The sequence below is a fragment of the Phocoena sinus genome, chromosome 2 (assembly GCF_008692025.1).
Source record: "Phocoena sinus isolate mPhoSin1 chromosome 2, mPhoSin1.pri, whole genome shotgun sequence".
Taxonomy (NCBI): Eukaryota; Metazoa; Chordata; class Mammalia; order Artiodactyla; family Phocoenidae; genus Phocoena; species Phocoena sinus.
Genome location: NC_045764.1, coordinates 66,527,237 through 66,551,900, shown reverse-complemented (window position 1 = coordinate 66,551,900; position 24,664 = coordinate 66,527,237). Strand labels below are relative to the sequence as shown.

At 36.3% G+C, this 24,664-nt stretch overlaps 1 protein-coding gene across 1 annotated transcript; it reads left to right on the top strand.

The window, feature by feature from the left end:
* Nucleotides 1-364: 364 nt before the first annotated feature.
* Nucleotides 365-22,729, top strand: SPESP1 (sperm equatorial segment protein 1). Its single transcript, XM_032621702.1, is given in 4 exon segments — nucleotides 365-393; nucleotides 513-617; nucleotides 727-782; nucleotides 21,641-22,729. Coding segments are annotated over 4 exon segments (1,200 nt in total). The 3' UTR covers nucleotides 22,651-22,729.
* Nucleotides 22,730-24,664: the final 1,935 nt, after the last annotated feature.

Sequence of the window (24,664 nt, the reverse complement as noted above, 5' to 3'; positions counted from 1 at the left end):
ACACACCCACCCTTAAAGCCCCAGTATTCCCCGGGGTGTCAAGACTTTCGGAGGCCCGCGAAGCCTTAGCAAGCATGTGCACGAGGGAGGGGCGAGGCGCCGTGACCCCGCCCCTTTGCGCGGCGCTAAGAGCGGGTGGGGCCACGGCCGTTCGCGATCCCTTCATCCACCGCTTCTGGGCTTGCGCGCTGGAGGCAACCGTTGCCTGGCGCCCACGACCCTGAGGTAGGAGCGTCGGCCGCCGACGCCGTCCTGTTTCGGCCTGAGGTAACCGGCCAGGCGGCCCCAGGACGTTCCCGACGTATGGTGGAGTGCTGCGGACGATGCCCATGAAGTTCGTAGTCCTTCTAGTTTCGCTGTTGCTATGGACTTCGTCCGTGCCGACGTATCTGAGTGAGTGACCGGCTCGAGGTAGCAGCCACCCCAGGGGACACAGCTGGGGGAAATTCCCGGGTTTCAGGGCCCGTCCAAGACCCGGCTCTTCCTTTTCTTGGTCCTGCATGCCTCCCCAGCTCCACTGTCCAGGAGCCCTACCTCTGGTACCGAGGACTGTCCCTGTCCTACTCCGACCCCACCTGCGCGCGACCAGGCAGTGATCCAGGCAGTGGATCCCAAACGTGACCGGGCTGTGCCGGGCTGGGTCCCTGGGGCTGCGGGGGTGACCTCTTCACCCCGGCGGAGACGGTCCTTGTTCCCCTGGCCCCGTTTACCGGAGACTCGCTGCAGCTGTGATGAAGCGGGGTGGGCCACCTGCGCCCAGAGGGCCCGGGCGGCCGGCTTTGGTATGGCTGGCTGGCTGGCTGGACGTGGTTTTCACATTTTTAGCCGTGAATGTGAAATGTGATCTTTTCGTGACTTGCGCAGAAGTACGAAATTCCAATTTCATTGTTCGTTAAGTTTTCCTGGAACACAGCCAGCTCATTCTTTTATGTATTGTCCAGGCTGCTTTCCCGCCTTTTAACTGCAGAGTCCCGTAGTTGCCACGGAGACAGGGTGGGCTGCAAAATCTGAACTATTTGCTCTCTGGCCCTTTACAGAAAGAGTTTGAGCCTGTGGTTAAACGGGGAGAGCGTGTGGATTGCGGGCAGCTGTCTGGGACGCTCGCTGACCTCCTGTGCACTTCCACAGAGCATCCTCGGGTGCACAGGATTCAAAACCCTAGCTGAGCAGAATTGCAGCTTCCCACTTGTCCCTCCCCGGTGGCTGAAAACTAATAAGGTCATATTCAGGGGTGCTGAGACTATTCACATCACACGGACACCTCGAGGTGTTTAAGTGTTTAAGTGTCTGATAGCTGATATTCCAGATAGGACCACGAGGCTTGTTCATCTAGTCTAACTGTAGCTCATTGTAGCATCTAGTAATGTTGGGGTTTGATTTAACTATCTAAATAAATAAAATTTAACCGGTAGGTGTGAAAAAAGTACTAAAGTACATGCTAGCTATGCAGAGCTGTATTTCAGACTTGTTAGAAGGTCTTGGTTAAAAATTAGATTTCAAAAATGAAAACACAGCACAACCTAAGTCATAAATAGTAGCGGATAAAGTTCAGAATAAGGTGCCCTAGATAACTAAAGTTAGCCCTTTCAATACTAGCCCTTATGATAGCTGTTTTAAACAAAAGTCTTTGTAAAATTTTTCCTTTTTGCGGTAAAGGAACAGAACATACTGAAGAGGATAATATTATTTTCTTGCTGTCTAGTGGTCATTATTACTAACACCAGCTATTGCCTTTTGGTAGTTGTAGAGCAGTAGGTCACACTGACTAACATATATGCAGACTTTAGTTGAAGTGACATTAATTCTGTCACACAGTACTCTCTGAGACTGCTGGTTAGCAATACCTGGATACTCAACTCAGCACAATCTCCAGCCTAACTCCATAATTTCACGGCCTGTGCTTTTTCTTTGTACCCTCTTAACCTAAACTTTCTTAAGGCTTGTAGGAAATGAAAAGATACTTCTCAGAAAAAGGAATGATTTTGTGTTGAAGATATAGATGATACAAGACATTAGGAAAATATATACAGGTCACAGATCATAGAAGATACCTTAGAAAATGTATTTTACGTCTTTTCCATGGAAGGGCGGCTTAAGGGATATGTAGGGCAATGCTAACATGGCTACTTTCTCTGTGAAACTAGGCTTATCATTGTGTTTGATTTAAGTCAGTTATGTATTCTTTATTTTGTATGTCCACTATTCCAACGGTGCTGGCAAGAGAGTCATATAAAAAAAATGCTCTCTCATGCCAAAGAAAAGGCATATAGGTTTTCATAATGAAAAGTGCCTCTTTAACAATTTTCTTTTTTAGAATACAAGACAGTTTTGTGGTTATCTTATACAAACATCACAGGTATGTATTAAGTAATTACAGTTGTTGAAAACATCAGTACTACTTGTAACTACTCATACCTTTTTAGTAGACCCAACCCAAGATTAGCTAGTACCAGTTTAATCTAAATTCAGCTTGATACAAATGAGAGTTGGGTGTACAGCAGTCTGCACTTGTCTACATACACACAGATCCTGATGATGCTGGATAAACATCTTTTTACTATGTACTTAAATTTATATACATTTAATTAATTTCCTTATATTTGATTTTTCCTTAGTTTTAGTTGTATTTTTTCAGTTTTAAAAATCATGCCTCTTGGGCTTCCCTGGTGGTGGGTTCGTGCCCTGGTCCGGGGGGGTCCCGCATGCCGCGGAGCAGCTGGGCCTGTGGGCCGTGGCCGCTGGGCCTGCGCGTCCGGAGCCTGTGCTGCGCGGCGGGAGGGGCCGCGGCGGTGGGAGGCCCGCATACCCAAAAAAAAAAAAAAATCATGCCTCTTTAATGCATTGCATTGTACAACTTACTTTTTTTCTTTTTAAAGAGAATACTTTTAGCTTTTTAAAAAAAGTATAACTTCTAAAGTAATATTAACATAATAGTTATACATTTAAGTACTATTAACTACTCTTAAAATAAATTATATAATCTGCCTTTTATAATTTTGAATCACTAGATATTCATGGGCCTGAAGCTATAAACGCAAGAATGTGAAATAGATTTCAAAAATGAAATCACAGCACAACCTAAGTCATAAATAGTTTTAGGGCCTTTTTTTGGTATCTCATGAATAACTTGTTTTTTCCTAGTCATCTCTTTGGATAAATCAGCAAGAGTAGAGGTAATGATAGAGGATTGTTTTAAGCTAGGGCAACAAAAACTCTTAACTTGGTTCTCTAGGTTAGTGCTAAAAGAAGGCTCAATATGTGAGTCTTTTTTGTCTTTAGGAAGGCTTTTGTCCTAATGGACCACAGAAGGCAAGGAAAGTAGTAGTAAGGCAATAATTATTCAAATCTATTGGCAATTGATGGAATTGAAAAGGAAAAATTGGAAGGAAAAGCAGATTCCTTTTATTTCAAGAACATTAAAAAGGTAAAATTCGCTTGGTTCTGGTGCTACAAGTTCACTTTTCACTGTTTCAAGGCCCAAGGCCATGGCACTTGGGAGAGTCTTTCAAACCTGTGAACGGAATGTCATGACACGCTTCGTTAATGTTTTAGATAATGAGGAGCATGTCTTCTAATACAAATGTCCAGAGGGTGGCCTTTGGAGGTATAGTAGTTTCATTAGCCTGTCTATTAATATTTTATGGGGAAAAAGTTCTGTTTTTCTGTTCTTTTGAGCTGTCTTCTGTGTTCTTTTGATAGGATCTCATGTATTTTTAAAGACTTCTTGTTTTCTGACATTAAGCAGTTGTACCAAGACCACTTTGTATATTCTGTGTTCTGAATGGGATTAGCCATCCTTTTGAGGAGACAGAGTAGAACATGGTATTAGAGACCAAAGTATCTGGGATGCATATCAGTGCTGGGTGATATTATTATTTAGGTTACTTTACTCAGCAGAACTAGAAGAGATATATTTCAAGGTCATGAATTTGTTTTGGTTCTGATTAAATTTTAACAGTACTCATAGGATAACTTTCTGATTTTTAACTCTTTACCTAAACTAAATTTGTATTCCTTTTTCAAAATATAATTTAGTGAAGCTGTTTTGGTTATCTGTTGCAGCATAAAAGACCACCCCCAAATTTTATTATTTCTCACGATTCTATGGGTTGTCTGGACTCAGCTGGGCAGTTCTGCTTCATATGGTGGAGTTGAGGAAGCTCAACTTGGATGAGAACATCCAACATGACTGCTCATATTCCAGGGTCTTTCTCTATATGACTTCTCATCTTTGAGTAGTCTAGCCCAAGTGTCTTTATACCATAGCAACTTGCTTCCAAGAGGGAGCTTTATAAGCCCCCTGTACACAAGCTCTTATAAAGCCTATGCAGTGTCAGATTTGCTAATGTCCTATAACAGGCCAAGACAGTCCCATAGGGAGAGCCTGTATTCAGTGGGGGAAGAAAGACACTACCCAAAAACATAAATATCAAGAAGTGCAAAGCCATAGAGTTATATATCTTCTTTTTCTTTCAGCTTCATTGAGGCATAATTAACTAATAAAATTATAATATATTTAAAGTGTACAATGTGATGATTTGACATATGTATATGTTGTGAAAGAATTCCCACCATTGAGTTAATTAACACATATCACCTCACATCTTTACATTTTTGTGTGTATCATCAACTGTTGTCACCATATTATACATTAGATCCTCAGGCTTTATTTTTCTTATAACTGAAAGTACCCTTTTACCAGCCTCTCTCCCTATTGCCCCTATCCCCAACCCTAACGTTACGTTTCTTTAACAGGACATTTAGTTAATATAAACATAATTACTTGTTTGTTTTACCTGCCAGCAAAAATTAAAATTTGAGTTAACAAATTATAGGAAAACTGCTGGAAGAATAACAAGATACAGTGTTTCTTTTTGTGATCATTTTTTGAGTACACACCACTAATGAAGCATAGTTATTACAACTTTGATTTGAGTTGGAAGTACTTCAGCTCAGTTATTCAAGTTCATTTTAATTTGAATGTGTTGGTGTTTTAGCTGGCAGTTCTTACATGATGACAGCTTTCAGGTATTAATTCTTACTTGCAACACTTCTGTAGAGTATGGGAAATCTATTCTTTGTGAGCCCATTTCATGACATGGACGGAAAATACAAGCAATTTGTTCTCCGAAGTTAAGACATTCAGCCAGAGTCTGGCCCACCTATAAATGATTCAGTGTGTGGGTGTATGTTAAGCTTTATATACATGAGTTCTTTACTGATAAAGCCATTCTGGTTTTCACTCTTGTGGTAATAAAAATCCTAGTTATATTTGAATCTTTTTAAAGATGAGCATCCATGATTTTGGTTAAATTTTGGGTGCAATCACCAGTTGCTGTACCAAGATTACAGGCCAAGGGCAAAGTAAAAACATATGAGTTCTTAAAGCACAATGATCAGACATATTCCATTGAACTTTAACTTTTTTTGTCATTATGTGAAAAGTTTAAAAATTGATCTTTCCTTCTTTACTGAGCTACTAGGTTTCCCCCAGTTATATGGAACATTTTGCTACTACTTTTAACTTACCAGGTATTTAATGTCATACCAATTTTTTAATTTAAATTAACAATATTATTGGGCTTTAAGGCCTTAGTTTTTTAATAAAACATAAATTGCATTTTAAGCACATGATCAGATAGCAGCCATCTTATATTGAGAGATATAGATTTTTTTAGAATTCCATCTTGACTTGTAGTGTTTTTGAGTGTGTTTCTTTGTACTGCCTAGGTATTACATTATGTATACATAACATCACAATCTATTGGTATCAGTATTTTACTAGTTTCAGCGAAATGTAGAAACCTTACCTCCCTTTATGTTCTTTTACCCTCTCCCATTCATAATATAATTGTCATATATATTTCTTTTACATACATTGAGAACCACATCAGATAGTATTATAGTTTTTGCTTCAACTTTCAAACTTAATTTGGAAAACTCAAGAGGAAAAGAAAAGCTCACTGAATTTACCCATATTTTTCCTCCTTCCGTTATTCTTTCTTCCTTTTCAACATTCAGGAATCCTTCTTTTATCATTTCCTTTCTGTTTAATGAGCTTCATTTAGTCATTCTTTTAGGGTAGGTCTTCTGGCCACAAATTATCTTAATTTTCCTTCATCAGAGAGGTCTTGATTATCCTTTCATTCCTGAAGGATATTTTCCCTTGATAAAGAATTCCTAGGTTGACAGTCCTTTTCCTTTTAACACTTGAGAAATATTATGCCATTTCCTTCTGACATTCATTATTTCTCATGAGAATTCAAATTGTCATTTAACTTGCTTCTTTCAAGATTTTTTTCTTTGTCTTTAGCGTTTTCAGAAGTTTGACCATGATATGTCTTGACATGGATTTCTTTGGGTTTATTCTGTTTGAGATTCACTCAGCTTCTTGAATCTGTAAATTCATGTCTTTTGCCAAATTTGGGAAATTTTCAGCTATTATTATGTCTTTGAATGCTTTTGCAGACTTATCCTTTTTCTTTTTTCCTTCCAAGGCTCAGATGACATGAATGTTAGATCTTTTCATTGCAGTCTCACAAGACCCTGAGGCTCTGTTCAATTTTTTTTTTTCATTTTCTCTCTGTTATTCAGATTGAGTAATTGCTATTGTTCTTCTTCCACTTCACTGCTTCTTTCCTCTTTCTGCTGTTGAGCCTACCCATTGAGTTTTTCATTTCAGTTATTGTGTTGTTCAGTTCTAAAACTGAATTCATCCTTATATATTCTATTTCTTTGCTGAGATTTTCTATTTATTTGCTAAGGCTTTCTATTTTTCATTTGTTTCAAACATGTACATAATTGCTTGTTGAAGCATTTTTATGATGGCTACTTCTAAATCCCTGTCAGATAATTCAAACATCTGTATCATCTCTTACATCTCTTTAGCTCTTCTGCTACAGATTTAAATAGACCTCTGACACCACTTCAGTGGTGGATGGGGAGTGTTGTGTTGTTACCACGGGGTGGAGAAGAAAGTCTTAGCTCCTTGCTTAGTCTTCTCTACTTGAAGAGAAGAGGTATTCACACTTGCAGTGGCATTTCTGTGGGATAAGGGCAGAGGGGTCAGGGCAGCTCAGTGAAGCTTGATGAGGGTGAAAGTCTATGTTCTCCACTCAGCCTTTGCTGGTGGAGGGGTAGGATTGTGGTATTTTCTGTGGTTTTGGCTTCTTAAAAAAATTTTCTGTCTTGCTCAGCTATTATTTTCCTGGTCCTTTGGCTATGCAGAGAGCAGTCTTTTCTTGGAGCCGTTTTTGTCTGTGTCCATTGGTGTTTCTGGATTGCCAGCATCTCCAGTCCCCAGTCTAGGGTATATGTGGCAAAAAGAAAACCCAGGGAATTCACTGCTGTGTCATTACTCAGGTCCTGAAGTCCCTAGTTGGTCTCTCTTCCTCTCTCCACCTTTCCAAGTCTTCTCATCTCATGCTTGTCTTACATATAATGTTCAGGGGTTTTAACTGTGCTTAGTAGTAAGGATATGGGGAAAAATATATGTTTTCTATCTTTTTGGAAGTGGAAGCCCAGATATACTGTTTTAAAACATTTTATTTGGGGCTTATGGAAGAGGCAGTGTGTTTTACAAGTAAACAAGAGTACCCAAGTAGGACATGCATGGGAATTATGTGATGACCTGTTTTTATTTATATTTATTTATTTTTCATTTTTTGCGGTACGTGGGCCTCTCACTGTTGTGGCCTCTCCCGTTGCGGAGCACAGGCTCCGGACGCACAGGCTCAGCGGCCATGGCTCACAGGCCTAGCTGCGCCGTGGCATGTGGGATCTTCCTGGACTGGGGCACGAACCCGTGTCCCCTGCATCGGCAGGCAGACTTTCAACCACTGTGCCACCAGGGAAGCCCCTGTTTTTATTTTTAATTTTGGTCAAAATATGTTGGAATTAAGTTTACAGTGCTTTTGTCTATATTATTTTCCAGTTTGTGTATAAGGTACTAGTTGTTGGAAAGCGGAGAGAAGTCTTAATTGACTATCAGATATCCATTTAATTTATTTAGGTAGAACTTTATCTGAGTAGTGATTCATAATACTCTAAATAATTTAGAAAGACTGTAAGTAAATTCAATATTTTGAGAGTTTATCTAAAATTGTCCTTTAATTTTTAATTATTATAGGCAATTAACCAGTGTACATTATTTTACTAGCAACATTCTTTTTACTTTAAAATCAGTTTGATGCCAAACCTCAAGTTTTTTTCTTTTAAAAATCTTTAGATAAATACCTATGCTATTAATCTAAAATTGTTTTAGTTTGCAGGTTCATAATTAAGAATGTCAGTAATTATAACCAAGTTAATGTCAAAGTAAAATACAATTCATATTAAGTATTATCAGAGGACTATAAAAGTTAGACTCTACATAGAACATTTTAATGGAAGAATTCTGTTGGTCCTTGTGACTTTACAGTATTGTATAAGTTTTATAATAACCAGTTTTTAAGATACCAAGTGTTTGGTTTGTAACACATTTCAAGTGATATCCCATATTCACATTTTATTTATGTGTTGTTCAGTACAGTTCTTGAAAAGTTTAGCTATGTGGACCTCAAGTGCAAAAACCCAAATTCTGCATAGATTTGGATGTGCCCTATTTGCTTTCCAGTTTTGTATTCTGTGATAACTACACAATCACCATACAAGTAAAACACATAAAAATACTTTTTTAAAAGCAAAATTTTTAAAAAGACCTAAAATTGACCAATATTCTTCTGAAATTTTTACATTAAATAAAGAACTTCCCAAAGATATATTAAAATTACCTACTGTTATCATTACCCTATATTTTATTACCCTTTGAAGTAAAGATTTTTCATATTAAAGCTCCCAAATTTGAGGTTATATATCTTTTAAAAGAAATCAAACCCCCACGCCCACCCTTTTTTAACCAAAGAAGAAGTGGGAGTGGTTTAGTTTTCCTCTTTATTCGGCTTAGAAACTATTGGTTCTTTGGCCAAGATTTAGGGTGACATGTTTTTTCCATTTTTAAAATTTTAGTCTCAAAGGAACTAGGTGTGTTTCTAAATAAGCTTTTTAATGTTAGCATTTTATTACTGTCATTACATTTTATTGTAATTTTTGGCATACTGTCACTTTTTAGGAGCATAAAAACTCTCCCCCCACCCCTTTTTTGAGAGTAAGGTTTTTCTGGAAAAGATTGTTAGTTAAAACACTTAATGCGTTTTAGCTTTACTGATTAGGAAATCTCTCCAGAAACAGATAAAGGTGTAGCCTTTGGGATGTTTACAAAAAATACATTTATGTATTTCCATTCTTTTAAATAGATGTTGTAGAAGAAATTTTTTTTTCACACCTATTACCAATTGAAGTTTTATTTAGTTAGATATATTCATGAAATTAGATATTTTAATTGGTGCTTAATGGTGTATTATTAAGAACTTGAGACTTCCCAATATCATTTTCAAAACTTGATTAGTGTACAGTATATTTGCACAGAAAACAGAGCACTAAGTTTTCTTGGAGTGGTTTTTTATGCAGTTTCTTGAGCAAATAAAATAAGCCAGTTAATTTACATGTGTTAAAACCATTATTTATAGCTTAAAATGAGTAACTAAACCTAAAAATCATATTTTTTAATTTAAAAAAATTTACAATATCTTTGGTCACATAAACCATAGTTTCTTAGCTGTGATAGGGGAACCAAACCACTCCTAACTCTTTGGTAGAAGAAAAAAAATCTTACGAGTTCTATTTTCAGATTCATAATCTTAAATTTAAGAAATTTTATATTAACTTCCTCTTTAAAGTGATAAAAGTTATGGCATAATGAAACTGGTAAATATAACTCTTGGTTTATGTATGTCTTCAGTTAGCTCTGCTAACTAAAATGAAAATAACATCTATTGATAAAATTAAATTTTATAAATTCTGGTTCTTAAAAATGATTTAAAAATGTGTTAATGTCTAGTAACTATAATGCAAAACAGTTACAAAAATGAGATTTTAAATATATAATATATGTAGAATAAAGTGCAAAATCACAATGTACAGCTTAATGAATTTTTATAGTTAATGCTCCCGTGTAACCAGTGCCTAAACCAAGAAACAAAATATTACCAACTAGTTTACAAGCATTATATATATTTTTTTTTTTTTTTTTTTTTTTTTTTTTTTTTTTTTTTTTTTTTTCGGTACGCGGGCCTCTCACCGTTGTGGCCTCTCCCGTTGCGGAGCACAGGCTCTGGATGCGCAGGCTCAGCGGCTATGGCTCATGGGCCCAGCCGCTCCACAGCATGTGGGATCTTTCCGGACTGGGGTACGAACCTGTGTTCCCTGCATTGGCAGGCGGACTCTCAACCACTGCGCCGCCAGGGAAGCCCAAGCATTATATTTTAATGCATGCAAATATATAAAATCTTGCATAGAAATTTAAATGACTGGAATTTTGTAAATTTCTTGCACATACAAAACTGGGTTTACAAGAAAGAACTTGTATAAAAAAGAAAGGTTTGTAGTACATGCATGCCTTGTATAGAAAGGTTATGCACATAACCACATGAATCATTAGGTTAATCAAATAAAATTCTTGACAGTGACAGATCAAACTGCTTATATTTTTCATCCATCTGATAAAGTATACTAATAAAAAACAGCCTTCCCTTAAACTCTAGTATTGTAATGCTGCTACCAAGAAAGAATTGTCCATTAAAACATCAACAATCTCAAATTAAAATTAAAGAATTAGAATAGAGAATACATCAGATAACTGTATATTTAACAACAAACAATTTTAAAAATTACAGGTAACCCCAAACAAGATAATTTGACTGTTCATTAATTGGAGTAGAATGTAGTCAAATTATACAAAGGCAGGCTTCCCTGGTGGCGCAGTGGTTGAGAGTCTGCCTGCTGATGTAGGGGACGTGGGTTCGTGCCCCGGTCCAGGAGGATCCCACATTCAACACAGTCCCTATCAAAATCCTAGCCTGCTTTTTTTGTAGAAATTAACAAACTGATACTAAAATTCATATGGAATTGCAAGAGACCCAGATACCCATAACAATCCTGAAAAAGAACAAAGTTCAAGGAGATTTTGAAATTTAGTATTACAGCTGCAGTAAACAAGACCGTGTAGTACTGGCATAAGATTAGACATATACATATAGGAGTTTGGGATTAACATATACACACTACTATATATAATATAGATAATCTACAAGGACCTATTGTATAGCACAGGGAACTCTACTCAATATTCTGTAATGACTTATATGGGAAAAGAATCTGAAAAAGAATAGAGGAGTATATATACATATAACTGAATCACTTTGCTGTATACTGGAAACTAACACAGTATTGTAAATCAAGTATACTCCAATATAAATTAAAAATTAAATTTAAAAAGAAAGAAGAGAATAGAAAATATAAAAGTGTGCCACACATTAAAAAAAAAAAAGGAATAGACATATATATTAATGGGATTGAATTGAGAGTCCAGAAAGGAACTCTTACACTTATGGTCAATTGATTTTCAACAAGGATGCCAAGACAATTCAGTGGGGAAAAGAATAGTCTTTTCAGCAAATTGTGCTCGGACACCAGGAAAAGAAAATGAAGTTAGACCCTTACCTCAAACCATATACAAAAATTAACTCAAACTGGATCATAGATCTAATGTAAGAGCTAAAACTATAAAACTCTTAGATGAAAATGTAGGTGTAGATCTTTGTGTCCTTGGATTTGGCAGTGGTTTCTTAGGTATGACACCAGAAGCATAAGCAACAAAAGAAAAAAAAAGATAAATTGAACTATGTCAAAATTTAAAACTTCTGTGCTACAAATGATAACTTTAAGAAAGTAAAAAGACAACTCATAGAGCAGGAGAAAATATTTTCAGATCATATAAATGATAAGGGACTGGTCTCCAGGATATATAAAGAATTCTTACGATTCAGTAATAATAAAGCAACTCAATTAAAAGCTGGGGAAACTATCAGAATAGACATTTCTCTAAAACAGATATACAGATGGTCAACAGGCACATGGAAAGATGCTTAATATCATTAGCTGTTAGAGAAATATGAGTCAAAACCACAATGAGATAGGACTTCACACCCACAGAGATGGCCATATCAAAAGGACAGACAATAACAAGTATTGGAATCATATGGAGAAATTAGAACCCTCATATACTGCTGGTGAGAATGCAATTGCTTTGGTAGTTCTTGAAAGGATTAAACATAGTGTCAGTTCCACTCCTAGGCATGTACTCAAGAGAAATGAAAATGTATTAATACGTCCACACAAAAACTTGTACATGAATGTTCATAGCAACATTACTTATAATCACTAAAAAGTAGAAATGACCCAAATGTCCATCAACTGATGAATGAATAAACAAAATGGGTTACATCGGTATAATGGTCCATTATTTAGCCATAAAAATGAATGACAGGGCTTCCCTGGTGGCACAGTGGTTGAGAGTCCGCCTGCCGATGCAGGGGACATGGGTTCGTGCCGCGGTCTGGGAAGATTCCACATGCCGCGGAGCGGCTGGGCCCATGGGCCATGGCCGCTGGGCCTGCGCGTCTGGAGCCTGTGCTCCGCGGCGGGAGAGGCCACAGCAGTGAGAAGCCCGTGTACCGCAAAAAAAAAAAAAGAATGACATACTGATATATGCTACAACATGGATGACCTTGAAAATATTATACTAAGTGAAAAAAGCTAGTCACAAAAGAATACGTATTGTATGATTTCATTTATATGAAATGTCTTGAATAGGCATTTCGTAGAGAGACAGAAAGTAGATTAGTGGTTGCCTAAGGCTGAGGGGTAGGGGTGGGCTTCTTTTTGGGGTGGTGTTTTAAATTTAGATTGTGGTAATGGTTCCACAACTGTGGCTATACTAAAAACCGTTAAATTGTATACTTTAAAATATGTAATAGATAAACCATGAAGATATTTTAACATTGCCTAAGATTATAATTTTCTTAAAGTTATGTTAATGTGATGTTATTTTAGAGATTGATAAAATGCAATAAAAGAAAATTAATAGAACATAAGCAAGTTTAGTTAAATTTATGTGATCTCAACTTATATTATGCGTTTTAGTAAGAACCAGTTAGAAGTTCAGGGGCTTCCTGAAAATTGGAGCTGTTTAACAGCAATGTTTATGATGTTGTTTTAGATAAACCAGATTTAGAAATTCAGAAAAATATGGTGAAAGCAGTATCTTTTATTATAAAAAAACTGCCTGCTTTGCCTAAAATAAGAACTTTTTTTACTTGTCCAGATTTTCTCCCTAATTATTTTTGGACTATTAGCCAAAAGCAAACTTAAACCAAATCAAAACAAAGAAACAATAAAAAACAGTCTTTAGACCGCAGATTTATCTTAAACATAACATGGAGCTTAGTTTTCCTCTACAGCATTCTTCTTTAGAAACTTTTTTGCTTGTGATTATTTCCTTAAGGTAAATTATGGGAAGTACAATTAATTTACATACTTGCCAGCATTTGGTTCATTCATTTAATCATTCATTTAACAGATGCCTTTTGACTGTCTACTGTCGTGCTAGGCACTGGTTAGAACAGGGGAAACAGAAAACAAAGCAGACATGGTCACAGCTCTCAAAGAGCTTATCATATGTAGCAGTTAGCAAACATTAAATATATACATAATCAAAATTATCCCAAGTTTTATAAAGAAAAGACCAGCGTGCTAGAGAGAGACTAATGAAAAATCGGGATCAGAAAGTAAGGAAGTTATGCACATGACAATCCTAGGTTTTATTGTTTAAAAATTTTTTCTGCCTAATTGGTAAAAGAAAAATTGTTTTTAACTTGCATTTGTTTATGAACAGTGAATTTTAGCAAGTTTTCATGCTAATTGACTTTTATGTTATTCCTTAACCCTCTTCTTCCTCCTTTAATTGACTATTCTATGAGGAGGAAGTGTGTGTTTTGAATGTACTGTTTGTTGATTGAAGTTTTATATTTCATTACTCATTTTATTTATTATTTTTTTTTTTTTGCGGTACGCGGGCCTCTCACTGTTGTGGCCCCTCCCGTTGCGGAGCACAGGCTCCGGACGCGCAGGCTCAGCAGCCATGGCTCACGGGCCCAGCCGCTCCGCGGCATGTGGGATCTTCCCGGACCGGGGCACGAACCCGCGTCCCCTGCATCGGCAGGCGGACTCTCAGCCACTGTGCCACCAGGGAAGCCCTCATTACTCATTTTAAATCATGATTTTATTATTTTCCTCAGAATAAACTCAAAATTAATTAATTTGCTTTTTTACCTCTGTGTGAAGTGAGTATATTCCTTTGTAAGTCATTGACTGTCAGTTCCTACCCATACTTTGTGTTAAGAAAACGTTAGGGACTTCCCTGGTGGTCCACTGGTTAAGACTGTGCTTTCACTGCAGGGGGCGCAGGTTTGATCCCTGGTCAGGGAAGTAAGATCCCACAGCGTGGTGTGGGAAGGAGAGAGAGAGAGAGAGAGAAGGAAAGAGAGAAAGAAAGAAAACATGTTAAATTTGGATCAGTTATTTTTAATATTGCCAATACATCTTAATACATGAAAGGGATATATTTTGTTCCAGTTGACAGTAGAGCAAAATTTTGTATATTTTACCTATTTATTTATGATATTTTAGTATTCATGTGTATTTAAAAATAGAGCTGAATTCCTTCAGAACAATTTTATTATCATACTTTTACTATTTTGCCAGCATCCTAGTGTCATCTTTTTATGACAACATTGTGTACTTGTTATGTGTACCTGCTTGAAGTAAGGCAGCCTGTGTTTGGATCCCTTATTACCACTTATAAATTAAATATAATATCAGGCAAATTACTTATCCTTTCTAGGTGTCCTCCTTTTCCTCTTTATTAAAACACTCACGGGACTTCCCTGGTGGCACGGTGGTTAAGAATCCGCCTGCCAATGCAGGGACACGGGTTCGAGCCCTGGTCTGGGGAGATCCCACATGCCGCGGAGCACCTAAGCCCGTGTGCCACAACTACTGAGTCTGCACTCTAGATCCTGTGAGCCACAACTCCTGAGCCCGCATGCCACAACTACTGAAGCCTGCATGCCTAGAGCCTGTGCTCCACAACAAGAGAAGCCACTGCAATGAGAAGCCCGTGCACCGCAACGAAGAGTAGCCCCCCGCTCGCTGCAACTAGAGAAAGCCTGCTCGCAGCAACAAAGAGCCAACACAGTCATAAATTAATTAATTAATTAATTAATTTTAAAAAGCATTTCACATCCAAAGCCTTTAGTATAGTGCCTGGCACATAGTAATCGCTCAGTCAGTCAGAGCTGTTATGGTCTTTTCAATCACTGTTTTCCAATTTCCCCTTCAGATTTCATGCTACTTTTGTTCCTACAGTTTTACTATTTTGTTTACTTTTCTGTTATTTCTGTCATGTGACTAATTCTCCCTGTACTATTCCAAGAGGAAAAGTGCAGGCAGTCCCAAGCTCAGCTATTGATATAATCTCCATATCTGTGATTCCTGTTAAACCTCAAGCCTGCATTAGCAGGTAGCCATTCTGCTTAGTTGAGGCACTTTCCAGGCAGCATTATGGCTTCTCAGGGTGGAAGAGATTCTTACTTTAGCCACATTCTAAGACATTGCAGTGTTTGGTTGGATCACTAACTGGTGAACATAGAGGGAATATTATAAAGTACACCAGGGTAGACTGTAAATATCCAAACTTCTAGCAGAGTAGTCTGGTCTTTGTAAGAATTTGAATTTTGTTCATCTTTCTAGCACCTCCTGAAGAATGGGGAAAAGCAGATTTTCACAGTGGCCAGGGGCATTTGTAGGGATATTTGAGCCTTCATTATCTTTTACTACCTTGCTTTGTGAACATTTAAAAAAATTTTATTTTATATTGGAGTATAGTTGATTTACAATGTTGTGTTAGCTTCAGGTATACAGCAAAGTGATTCAGTTATACATATACATATTTATTCTTTTTCAGATGCTTTGTGAACAATTTTATAATGATCAAATTGACTGGCAAGAGCAGTCAATATGAAATATGTAGATGTTTTTGGAGGAAAAAAGGAGGTGGGAAGTGTGTGTGGAGAGGATGAATTTAACAATAGAACAGTGTATAGACAGAGTACACGAAGAGGGGAGGGAAAGCAAGGTAGAAGGTAGGGTGCTCTGTTTTTAGGCAGCCATGAACAGGATTTTTAGAGTTGCCTGAGTTTGAGTATAAAGGGATTATGAGTACTTCAGTTCTTTTAGGAATCAACTAGCAATAAGTATCACCTATTTCTGTCCTTTGACAATCTAATTTGCCTAATAGTAACCTGGGTATCCTATTTACTACTTTGAGAAGAGACAAGTTAATTAAAAATTGAATGTTTAGCAGACTGTAATCTAATAGCAATGTCTTTTAAGAAGCATTTAAACCACTGTTGGTTGCAGACTTTAGATTTGCTTATGAATAGTTGCCCAGAATTTAAATTTTTCCAAAACAGGTTTTTAAAAACATTTTATCATGGAGAAGTTTAAATATATACACAAGTAGAAAGAATGGTATAATCTTCATATATCTATAACCAGTTTCAACTATTATTAACCTATAATTAATCTTGTTTCATTGATATTTCCACCCACATTCCTTTCCACCTTACCTCCTTGATCCCTCTCCCCAAGGCTTGGTCCCTCTCCCCAACTCCTAAGACTTGGATTATTTAGAAGCAAATTCCAGACGTCACATAATTTTATCAGTAAATATTTCAGTATAAAGCACTAAAATATAAGTACCTTAAAAAACTACAACATGTGAATTTCACACCTAAAAAGATAATAATTTCTTAATATTATCAAATATCTTGGTCAGTGTTCAAACTTTCCTGATTCTCTCTTTTCCAGTTTAATTGAATTCAGATTCAAATAAGATTCATGCATGTAATTCATTGATATGTTTGTTAGTTCTCTTTTAGTCTATAGTTCCTCCTTCATCTCTATTTTTCCCCTTACAGTTGTTGAGGAAATTGGATCATATGTCCTATAGCTTTCCGTAGTCTAGATTTTGCTGAGTATATGCCCATAGTGTACTTTATATTTCCTTTTGTTGTCTCTTGTACTTTCCATATGTTGTTAGTTACATCTAGAGAAACTTGTTAGACTCAGGTTTGACCTTTTTTGCAAGACCACTTCATAGGTGGTACTGTGTCCTTTTATCAGGAAGCATATGTCTGATTTTGTCTTTTGTGATATAAATAATCATTGATACATTGCAAAATAATTATATTCTAATTATAAATGGCTTCTTCATTTATTAGCTGGAATAATTCATAAATTGAAACCTTCCCTCACCTTTAGCTGTATTTCAATATGCAATTGCATCTATTTCTGTATTTTCTGTTCCATTCATCTGTCTATTCATGTACGATGCTATACTATTTTTATAATAGAGGCTTTGTAATATATTTTAATATATAATAGGGCTAGCCTCTTGTTTTCTGGCTATTCTTACTCTGTTCAAATGAACTTTATAATCTATTTTTATAACTTCATTAATATTATTAACATATTAATGATATTTTACTAGGAACATATTAAGTGTAAAATTAACAGAGAATCTGACATCTGAGCATCTTTATTTTGAATCTTCTTGTTTTAGAACATGGTATGTCTATTTGTTGAAGTTTACATTATGTCTTTCAGAAGATTTTATTATATTCCTGTATCAGTTTTCTGTGACTGCTATAACAAATTACCACAAACTTGGTGTCTCAAAACAACAGAAATTTATTCTCTCACAGTTCTAGAGGCTAAAAATCTAAAATCAGCATCACTGAGCCAATATTAAGGTGTAGGGCAGAGTTGTGGTCCCTCTGCAAGCTCTAGGAGAAAATATTTTCCTTGTCTCTCATTCTTTATATTATGGCCGCTTCACTCTACTCTGCCTCCTCTTCTGTGTGTGTTTCAAATATCTCTCTGTCTCTCTCTTATAAAAACACTGGATTTAGATCCCTCCCAGATAATCCAGGTTAATCTCCTTTGTCAAGATCCCTAACTTAATCACATCTGCACAGACTCTTTTTTCTTTTCTTTTAAAAAATTATTGTTTATCTACCTCTCTTTCCCCCCCACCACCAGTTTTATTGAGTTATAATTGACATACAGCACTGTATAAGTTTAAGGTATACAGAATAGTGATTTGACTTACATACATCATGAAATGATTACCACAGTAAGTTTAGTGAACATCTGTCTTCTCAAATTAAAGAAGTAGAGAAAAAAAATTTCCTTGTGATGAGAACTCTTAGGATTTACTCTCTTAACAACTTTCATATATAATGTACGTCAGAGTTATATTTAGCGTATTGTACATTACGTCCCTAGTCCTTATCTTATAACTGGAAATTTGTACCTTTTGACTGCTTTCATCCAATTTCCCCTCCCCCCCACCCCCACTTCTGGTAACCATAGATCTAATCTCTTTTTTCTGTGAGTTTTTGTTTGTTTGTTCTTGAAGTATAACTGACCTACAGCACTGTTAGTTCCTGTTACACACTACAGTGATTGGATATTTCTGTACATTTCAAAATGATCACCACCATGAGTCTAGTTACCATCTGTCACCATACAAAGATATTACATAATTATAACTATATTTTCCATACTGTATATTTCATACCTGTGACTCGTTTATTTGTGAGGTAACATTTACAGGTTCCAGGGATTAGGACCTGGTCTCTGGGTGTCTATATTCAGCCTAGTATAATTCCTCATATAAATTTTGGACATGTCTTTTTAAATTTATGATTTGATATTTTCTTTCATTTTTTGTTATAATAGCATCTTCTTTCTCATTTTATCTTCTAACTGGTTTATATTTGTATATTGATTTTTGTATGTTGATTTTATAACTTGCTACTTTACTGAATTCTCTTACTCCATGTAGTAGCTTTTCAATGGATTCTTTTGTGTTATCTCGATGTATAATTATATCATCTGCATATAAAGATAGTTTTATCTTTTTCTTCCCAATTCTCATGCTTCCAGTTATCTTGTCTCATTACATTGACTGATACCTCCGACATGATGTTAAAGAGTAATGGAGATATTAGTATTCTGATCTTGTTCCTTATCTTTAGCAGGAGAGCTTCTAGTGTTTTTTTACTAAATAGAATCCAAAGCCTATTTCTTTTTAAGGATTTAAATTTATATTTTAAAATGAGAAATGTAACCAGTTTTGCCTTCATAGAGAATAGTATTATCTTATACAGTGCTCTGTAGCTTTTCAAGTGTTTTCAAATAACTAATTTATTTAGTTCTGCGAGATAAAAGGGCAGATATAGTATCTTAATTTCATAGTTAAGTAAATGTTCAGAGAAATTAGGTAGTTACCTAAGGTCATGATGCTAGAAACTGGTAGAACCAGGACCAGAATGAAAGGTTTTTTTTGACTGCACTAGGCTACAAATTCATTTTACTTAATATTTTCCTTCAGGAAAACTCTAGATTCAGGACAATGCATTTTATAAATATAAGAATACATAAATAAGTTATTTTCCTTTTTAAGATGTGACTTTTAATGGTTTACTATGTTAAGTGATTGTGTGTGTGTGCTTAGAGAGTAAAACATTATAGATAAGTCTAATGACCCCTTTAATAACCAACTTCAGTCCCATTCCCTCTCCTCTGGGGCAAATGCCCACATGAATTTGGTATGTCATGCTTCTAATCCATTAAAAAAGTTCTCAGTTCACAGACAAATGTATGATGCTATGTCACTGATTCATAAAAATTATAAGGATAGGGCTTCCCTGGTGGTGCAGTGGTTGAGAGTCCGCCTGCCGATGCAGGGGACACGGGTTCGTGCCCCGGTCCGGGAAGATCCCACATGCCCCGGAGCGGCTGGGCCCGTGAGCCATGGCCACTGAGCCTGCGCATCCAGAGCCTGTGCTCCGCAACGGGAGAGGCCACAGCAGTGAGAGGCCCGCGTACTGCAAAAAAAAAAAAAAAAAATTATAAGGATAATATACAAATCTACCTTATGTTCTATATCTTTCTTTTTTCACCCATCATCATCAAATGGATCTCGGGGTATGCAAGACTTTTCTGAACGTGACATAAAACACAGAGTCTCCTTTTAGAATCTAGATCTCTAGTAGACAAGTCTAGTGTCTTTCCACTAGCACATTGACTCACTAAACTGTTCTGGTTAAGATTTTTAAAATTTAGAAATATAATTTCAATTTTGATTAAAATTCCATCTGGTCTTTCTAAGTTGTAACAGATGAGTTAAGGACGAGAGGAGGTAAATCGTTTTTGGACTATTTTGTGCTTGCCAAAGAGCTGAATAAAAGTGCCTCCTGAGCAGAAAGTTTGTTATTTCATTTTGCCTGCAGAGGGAGGGTTCAGATAGAAGTTATACATTAGTGTTTGGGAAAAAGTGACTTACTTCCTTGAATTAAATCAGTTTGTATCCATGACAGTGGCGAAATCAATTCAAAATTACATGTAACACAAAATTCTAGCACTTAAAATTAAAAACTTCTGACTCTGGAGTTGGGGAGTTGAGCAGAATTTCAGAATATATTATTCAATAATCTTTTCCGTTTTCCACATTGGAAATGAGAGGCTTCACCACTCAGATACTGCAAAATACCAGTATAAATAGAACTGCCATTTTGTTGTAAGAGTAAAATGTGGATGATTTAAACCAGGAATCAGTAAACTTTTTCTGTAAAGGGCCAGATAGTATTTTCAGCTTCGTAGACCATATCGTCTCTGTTCCAACTATTCAACTCTACTGCTGCAGCCCAGAGCAGCCATACACAATACATAAACAAAGGGGCAAGACTGACTGAGTTCCAAAAAAACTTTATTTATGAAAATATTTGGGTGGATGTGACCCACAGGCTATAGTTAGATTTTTGCTGGGTTGAAGGCAGTGGTATACCAGTAAATGTTTAACAACTGGCTTTTCCGAGAGGTGGGTACACCCTGACTTATGGTGTTTGCCCATTTACATGAGGCAGATACTCTCACCATGGTTGATTTCAAACTACCTACTTGATATCACTCATCAGGGAGGTGAAAGAGATAAACAATGGCATACCATTATATAGCATTTGTAACATATAGATGTAAATAACCTCAAGAGCATAAATAATAGGAAAATGAAATAAAATAAAAGTGATAAGTTTTGAATATTACCTTGTTTTGAATACATTTACTTAATTGTAAATTCAGATAATTTAATTTTTAACAATGTCTGTCTTTACCATCTGGCTCACAAAATTCCTAAAAATTTAATAATTGGCTCTGGTGAGCCACTCTAAGCCTACTACGGCACACCACTGTGTTAGAGGACATAACCAAGAATTTTGTTTTAGTAAGTTGCCTACTGAATCATAAGTTATATGGGAGAGTAAAAGCAAAGAGATATAGAGAATTGTGTTAATATGTAACTTTTGCACTAATTTTGCTCATCTGTTTTAATAAGAATCTGAAAAAATAATTTTATTCCTTTAAATGAGAGTTGACTGTGTCAAAGGTGCTTTATTTCTTGGTTCTTTATCTCAACTTTTAAGTGATGGCATATGAAGTAAATTTAGGTGAGTAGATTCTGTCAGTATGTCATACATAATAATAAATGTTACTTATTGTTTGGTTTTTTCCCCTTAAGGAATAACTGTGACGCCTGACGAAGAACAAAAATTGAATCATTATGTACAAGTTTTACAGAACCTAGTACTAAGTATTCCCACTAAGGAGCCAGGTCATCAGGAAAGATCAGAGTCTCCAAATAATGCTGATTCTGTAGGATCGAGGGTATCAAAATTTAAGGAGGTAAAGTTTACACATGATGAAGCTCCAGCTGAGAATGATGTTTTAATCAATCCTCTCAGTGAAGAAACTACAGCTTTCCCTACTAGGGGCTTCACACTGGAAATAGAGAAGAAAAAACATACTAAAAGTACAGCTTTCTGGTCAATTAAACCAAATAACATTTCTGTTGATTTACATGCAAAAGAACCTTATATTGAGAAAGAAGAGCCAGAGCCAGAGCCAACTGTAAGTCAAACTGAGGCACCAAAGCAATTGCCAAGTGTTACTGAATCATTTACAAGTCAAGGTGTCACCTCTTTAAGTGGGAACACTGACTTGGATATTGCCACAGAAGATGTTCCTCAGCTCTCAGGCAACTATGAAATGGAAAATCCTGAACCACACAATTTGTATAATGAAGACATTTTGAAAAAAATTGAAGATATTGGCTCACAGGTGCAACAGGTACCTCTTCCTGAGAGTTTCAACCCAGAATATAGAGCAGACATTCGAGCCTCTAACGAACACCTAAAACGAAGCCTTGCTCTAGCAACAGCAGCAGAACATAAATTAGAAAAAATGTATAAATCCCAGATGTTACCACTAGGACAAAGCAGTGATGGAGTTGATGACATTGAAACTGTTATTAACATGCTGTATAATTCTAGATCTAAATTACCCGAATATTTAGATATTAAATATGTTCCACCAGAGATGAGAGGAAAAGCTACTGCAGTATTCAATATATTAAAAACAATATTATGTGTAAGTCAAGGAGAAACTCAAAACCTTATTAGGAAGTTATTAAACAATAATATAAAACTTTAAAAACTACTTGATATTCATGAGAAAGTTGATCTAAGCTAACTGTGCATTCATTCACAGGGGAAATAAGCATATTAGTGATTCAAAAGTTGTATAAAAACATTTTCTATTGTAGTTCAATGTGCTAACATCTTTATATGTCATGTATTATGAAAAGTTTTCATATACACTAAAACCTAACAATTTAAAATAAAATTTTGATTCAGGAGTTTGTAGTTTTTTCTCATTAATTTTAAAAGTTATAAAGATCTAATCCATAAAATGTTTAAGCTTTGATTTTACTTGAATAGGTTAGTAAATTCATCCATTTTATAAGACTTAAGAGACTTGTGCAGTCTGTATATGTCGCTGGTTTTCAATAATTGCATATAAATGTAAAATTTTAGGATATGTGGTCTTTATTACTCTTTCAGAGGATCTGAGTTTTCTATCTGGATAGCATAGTTGGAGTATGTATCAGAACTACTTTTACTTGAATATATATGTGCCTCCTCTGAAAGGTGGATGATACATTAAGATACATCCCTGTTCCTTTGTTGTTAAATACTTTTGGAGTATCAGTGAGGGACTGTAACCGGGATTTGTAATGAAATCATTCTCACTTATTTTCTCTTTTTGTTTGTCTATATACATATACACTGAAGCTTTGCAAATCTTTTATTTGGGAGTATGACTAACACCATTTAGGTTAACTGTAATATTGTAATTATGGTACAGGTAATTCTGTTTCATGATTTGACCGGTATTATATTTAAATTCATTTATTTATTCACTTATCAAGTCAGTCATTTATAGTTTAATAAATATTTATTGACCTTTTACTATGTGCAGGACAAAATGCTGGATTTGGGGATACTTAGTTCCTTCTCTGTTTGAAATCGTATTATAGCAGCAAAGACAGACATAACTTCAACAATTTTTAAATTTCAGTTTTTATAAAAGTATGAGAAATTTGACCTCACTAAGACCAAGAATAATGGGAAAGCTATCCTGAGAAAGTAGCATTTAAAGTGAGATCTGAAGGATGAGGGTGTGTGTAAGGGAGAAGGGAGCATTCCAGAAAGAGAGAACAGCCCGTGTGAGTGCTCTGAGTTGAGAATGAGTATGGCAAGTTCAAGAAGTAGCTGGAGTATAGAAGGGCAATGGAGAGCATCTTAAGATGGAGCTGGTAAGGTACACAGGGTTGGAATAGATCTTGCAAGGCCTCAAATTGCCTATTAAAGATTTTAGCCTTTATCCCATGATCAATGAGAAGCCATTAGTAGATTTTAAGCAAAGGCTAGGTATGATCAAATTTGTGTTTAAAAAAAAAAAAAAACAACCCACTCTGGCTACGGTTTTGAAAGTAGGCAAAAGTTGAAGTGTACCGAGCGCAGGCCAAATTTAGCTTGGACTAAGATGGAAAGAAGTGGCAGTTAAGAGGTAGAATCAGTAAGATTTGGTGATTGAATGGATATGGTGACTGAGCGAGTAGCAGGGATCAGAAATAATTCACACACAATTAGCTATATTACAAAAAGGACTACAAAGGTTTTATTTCATAATAACACTTTTACCGTTTACTACTGTTGCTTTTTTTTTTTTTTGCGGTACGCGGGCCTCTCACTGTTGTGGCCTCTCCTGTTGTGGAGCACAGGCTCCGGACGCGCAGGCTCAGCGGCCATGGCTCACGGGCTCAGCCGCTCCACGGCATGTGGGATCCTTCCGGACCGGGGCACGAACCCGTGTCCCCTGCATTGGCAGGCAGACTCTCAACCACTGTGCCACCAGGGAAGCCCTACTGTTGCTTATTTTTAAAAAATAATTTTGCTATGGAAAATTTCAAACGTGCAAAATAAACAGATTAATAAACCCATGTACCCATCATCCAGTTTCAACAATTATCTACTAATGACCAGTCTTATTCCACCTAAACCGCTTTCCCTCTGTTCTATTTTATGTTGGATTAAATGCCAGATACTTTTTCATTTCATCTGTAAGTATAGGAGTGTGAAGCTCTGTAAGCTTTTTAAAAAACCACTACCAGGGCTTCCCTGGTGGCGCAGTGGTTGAGGGT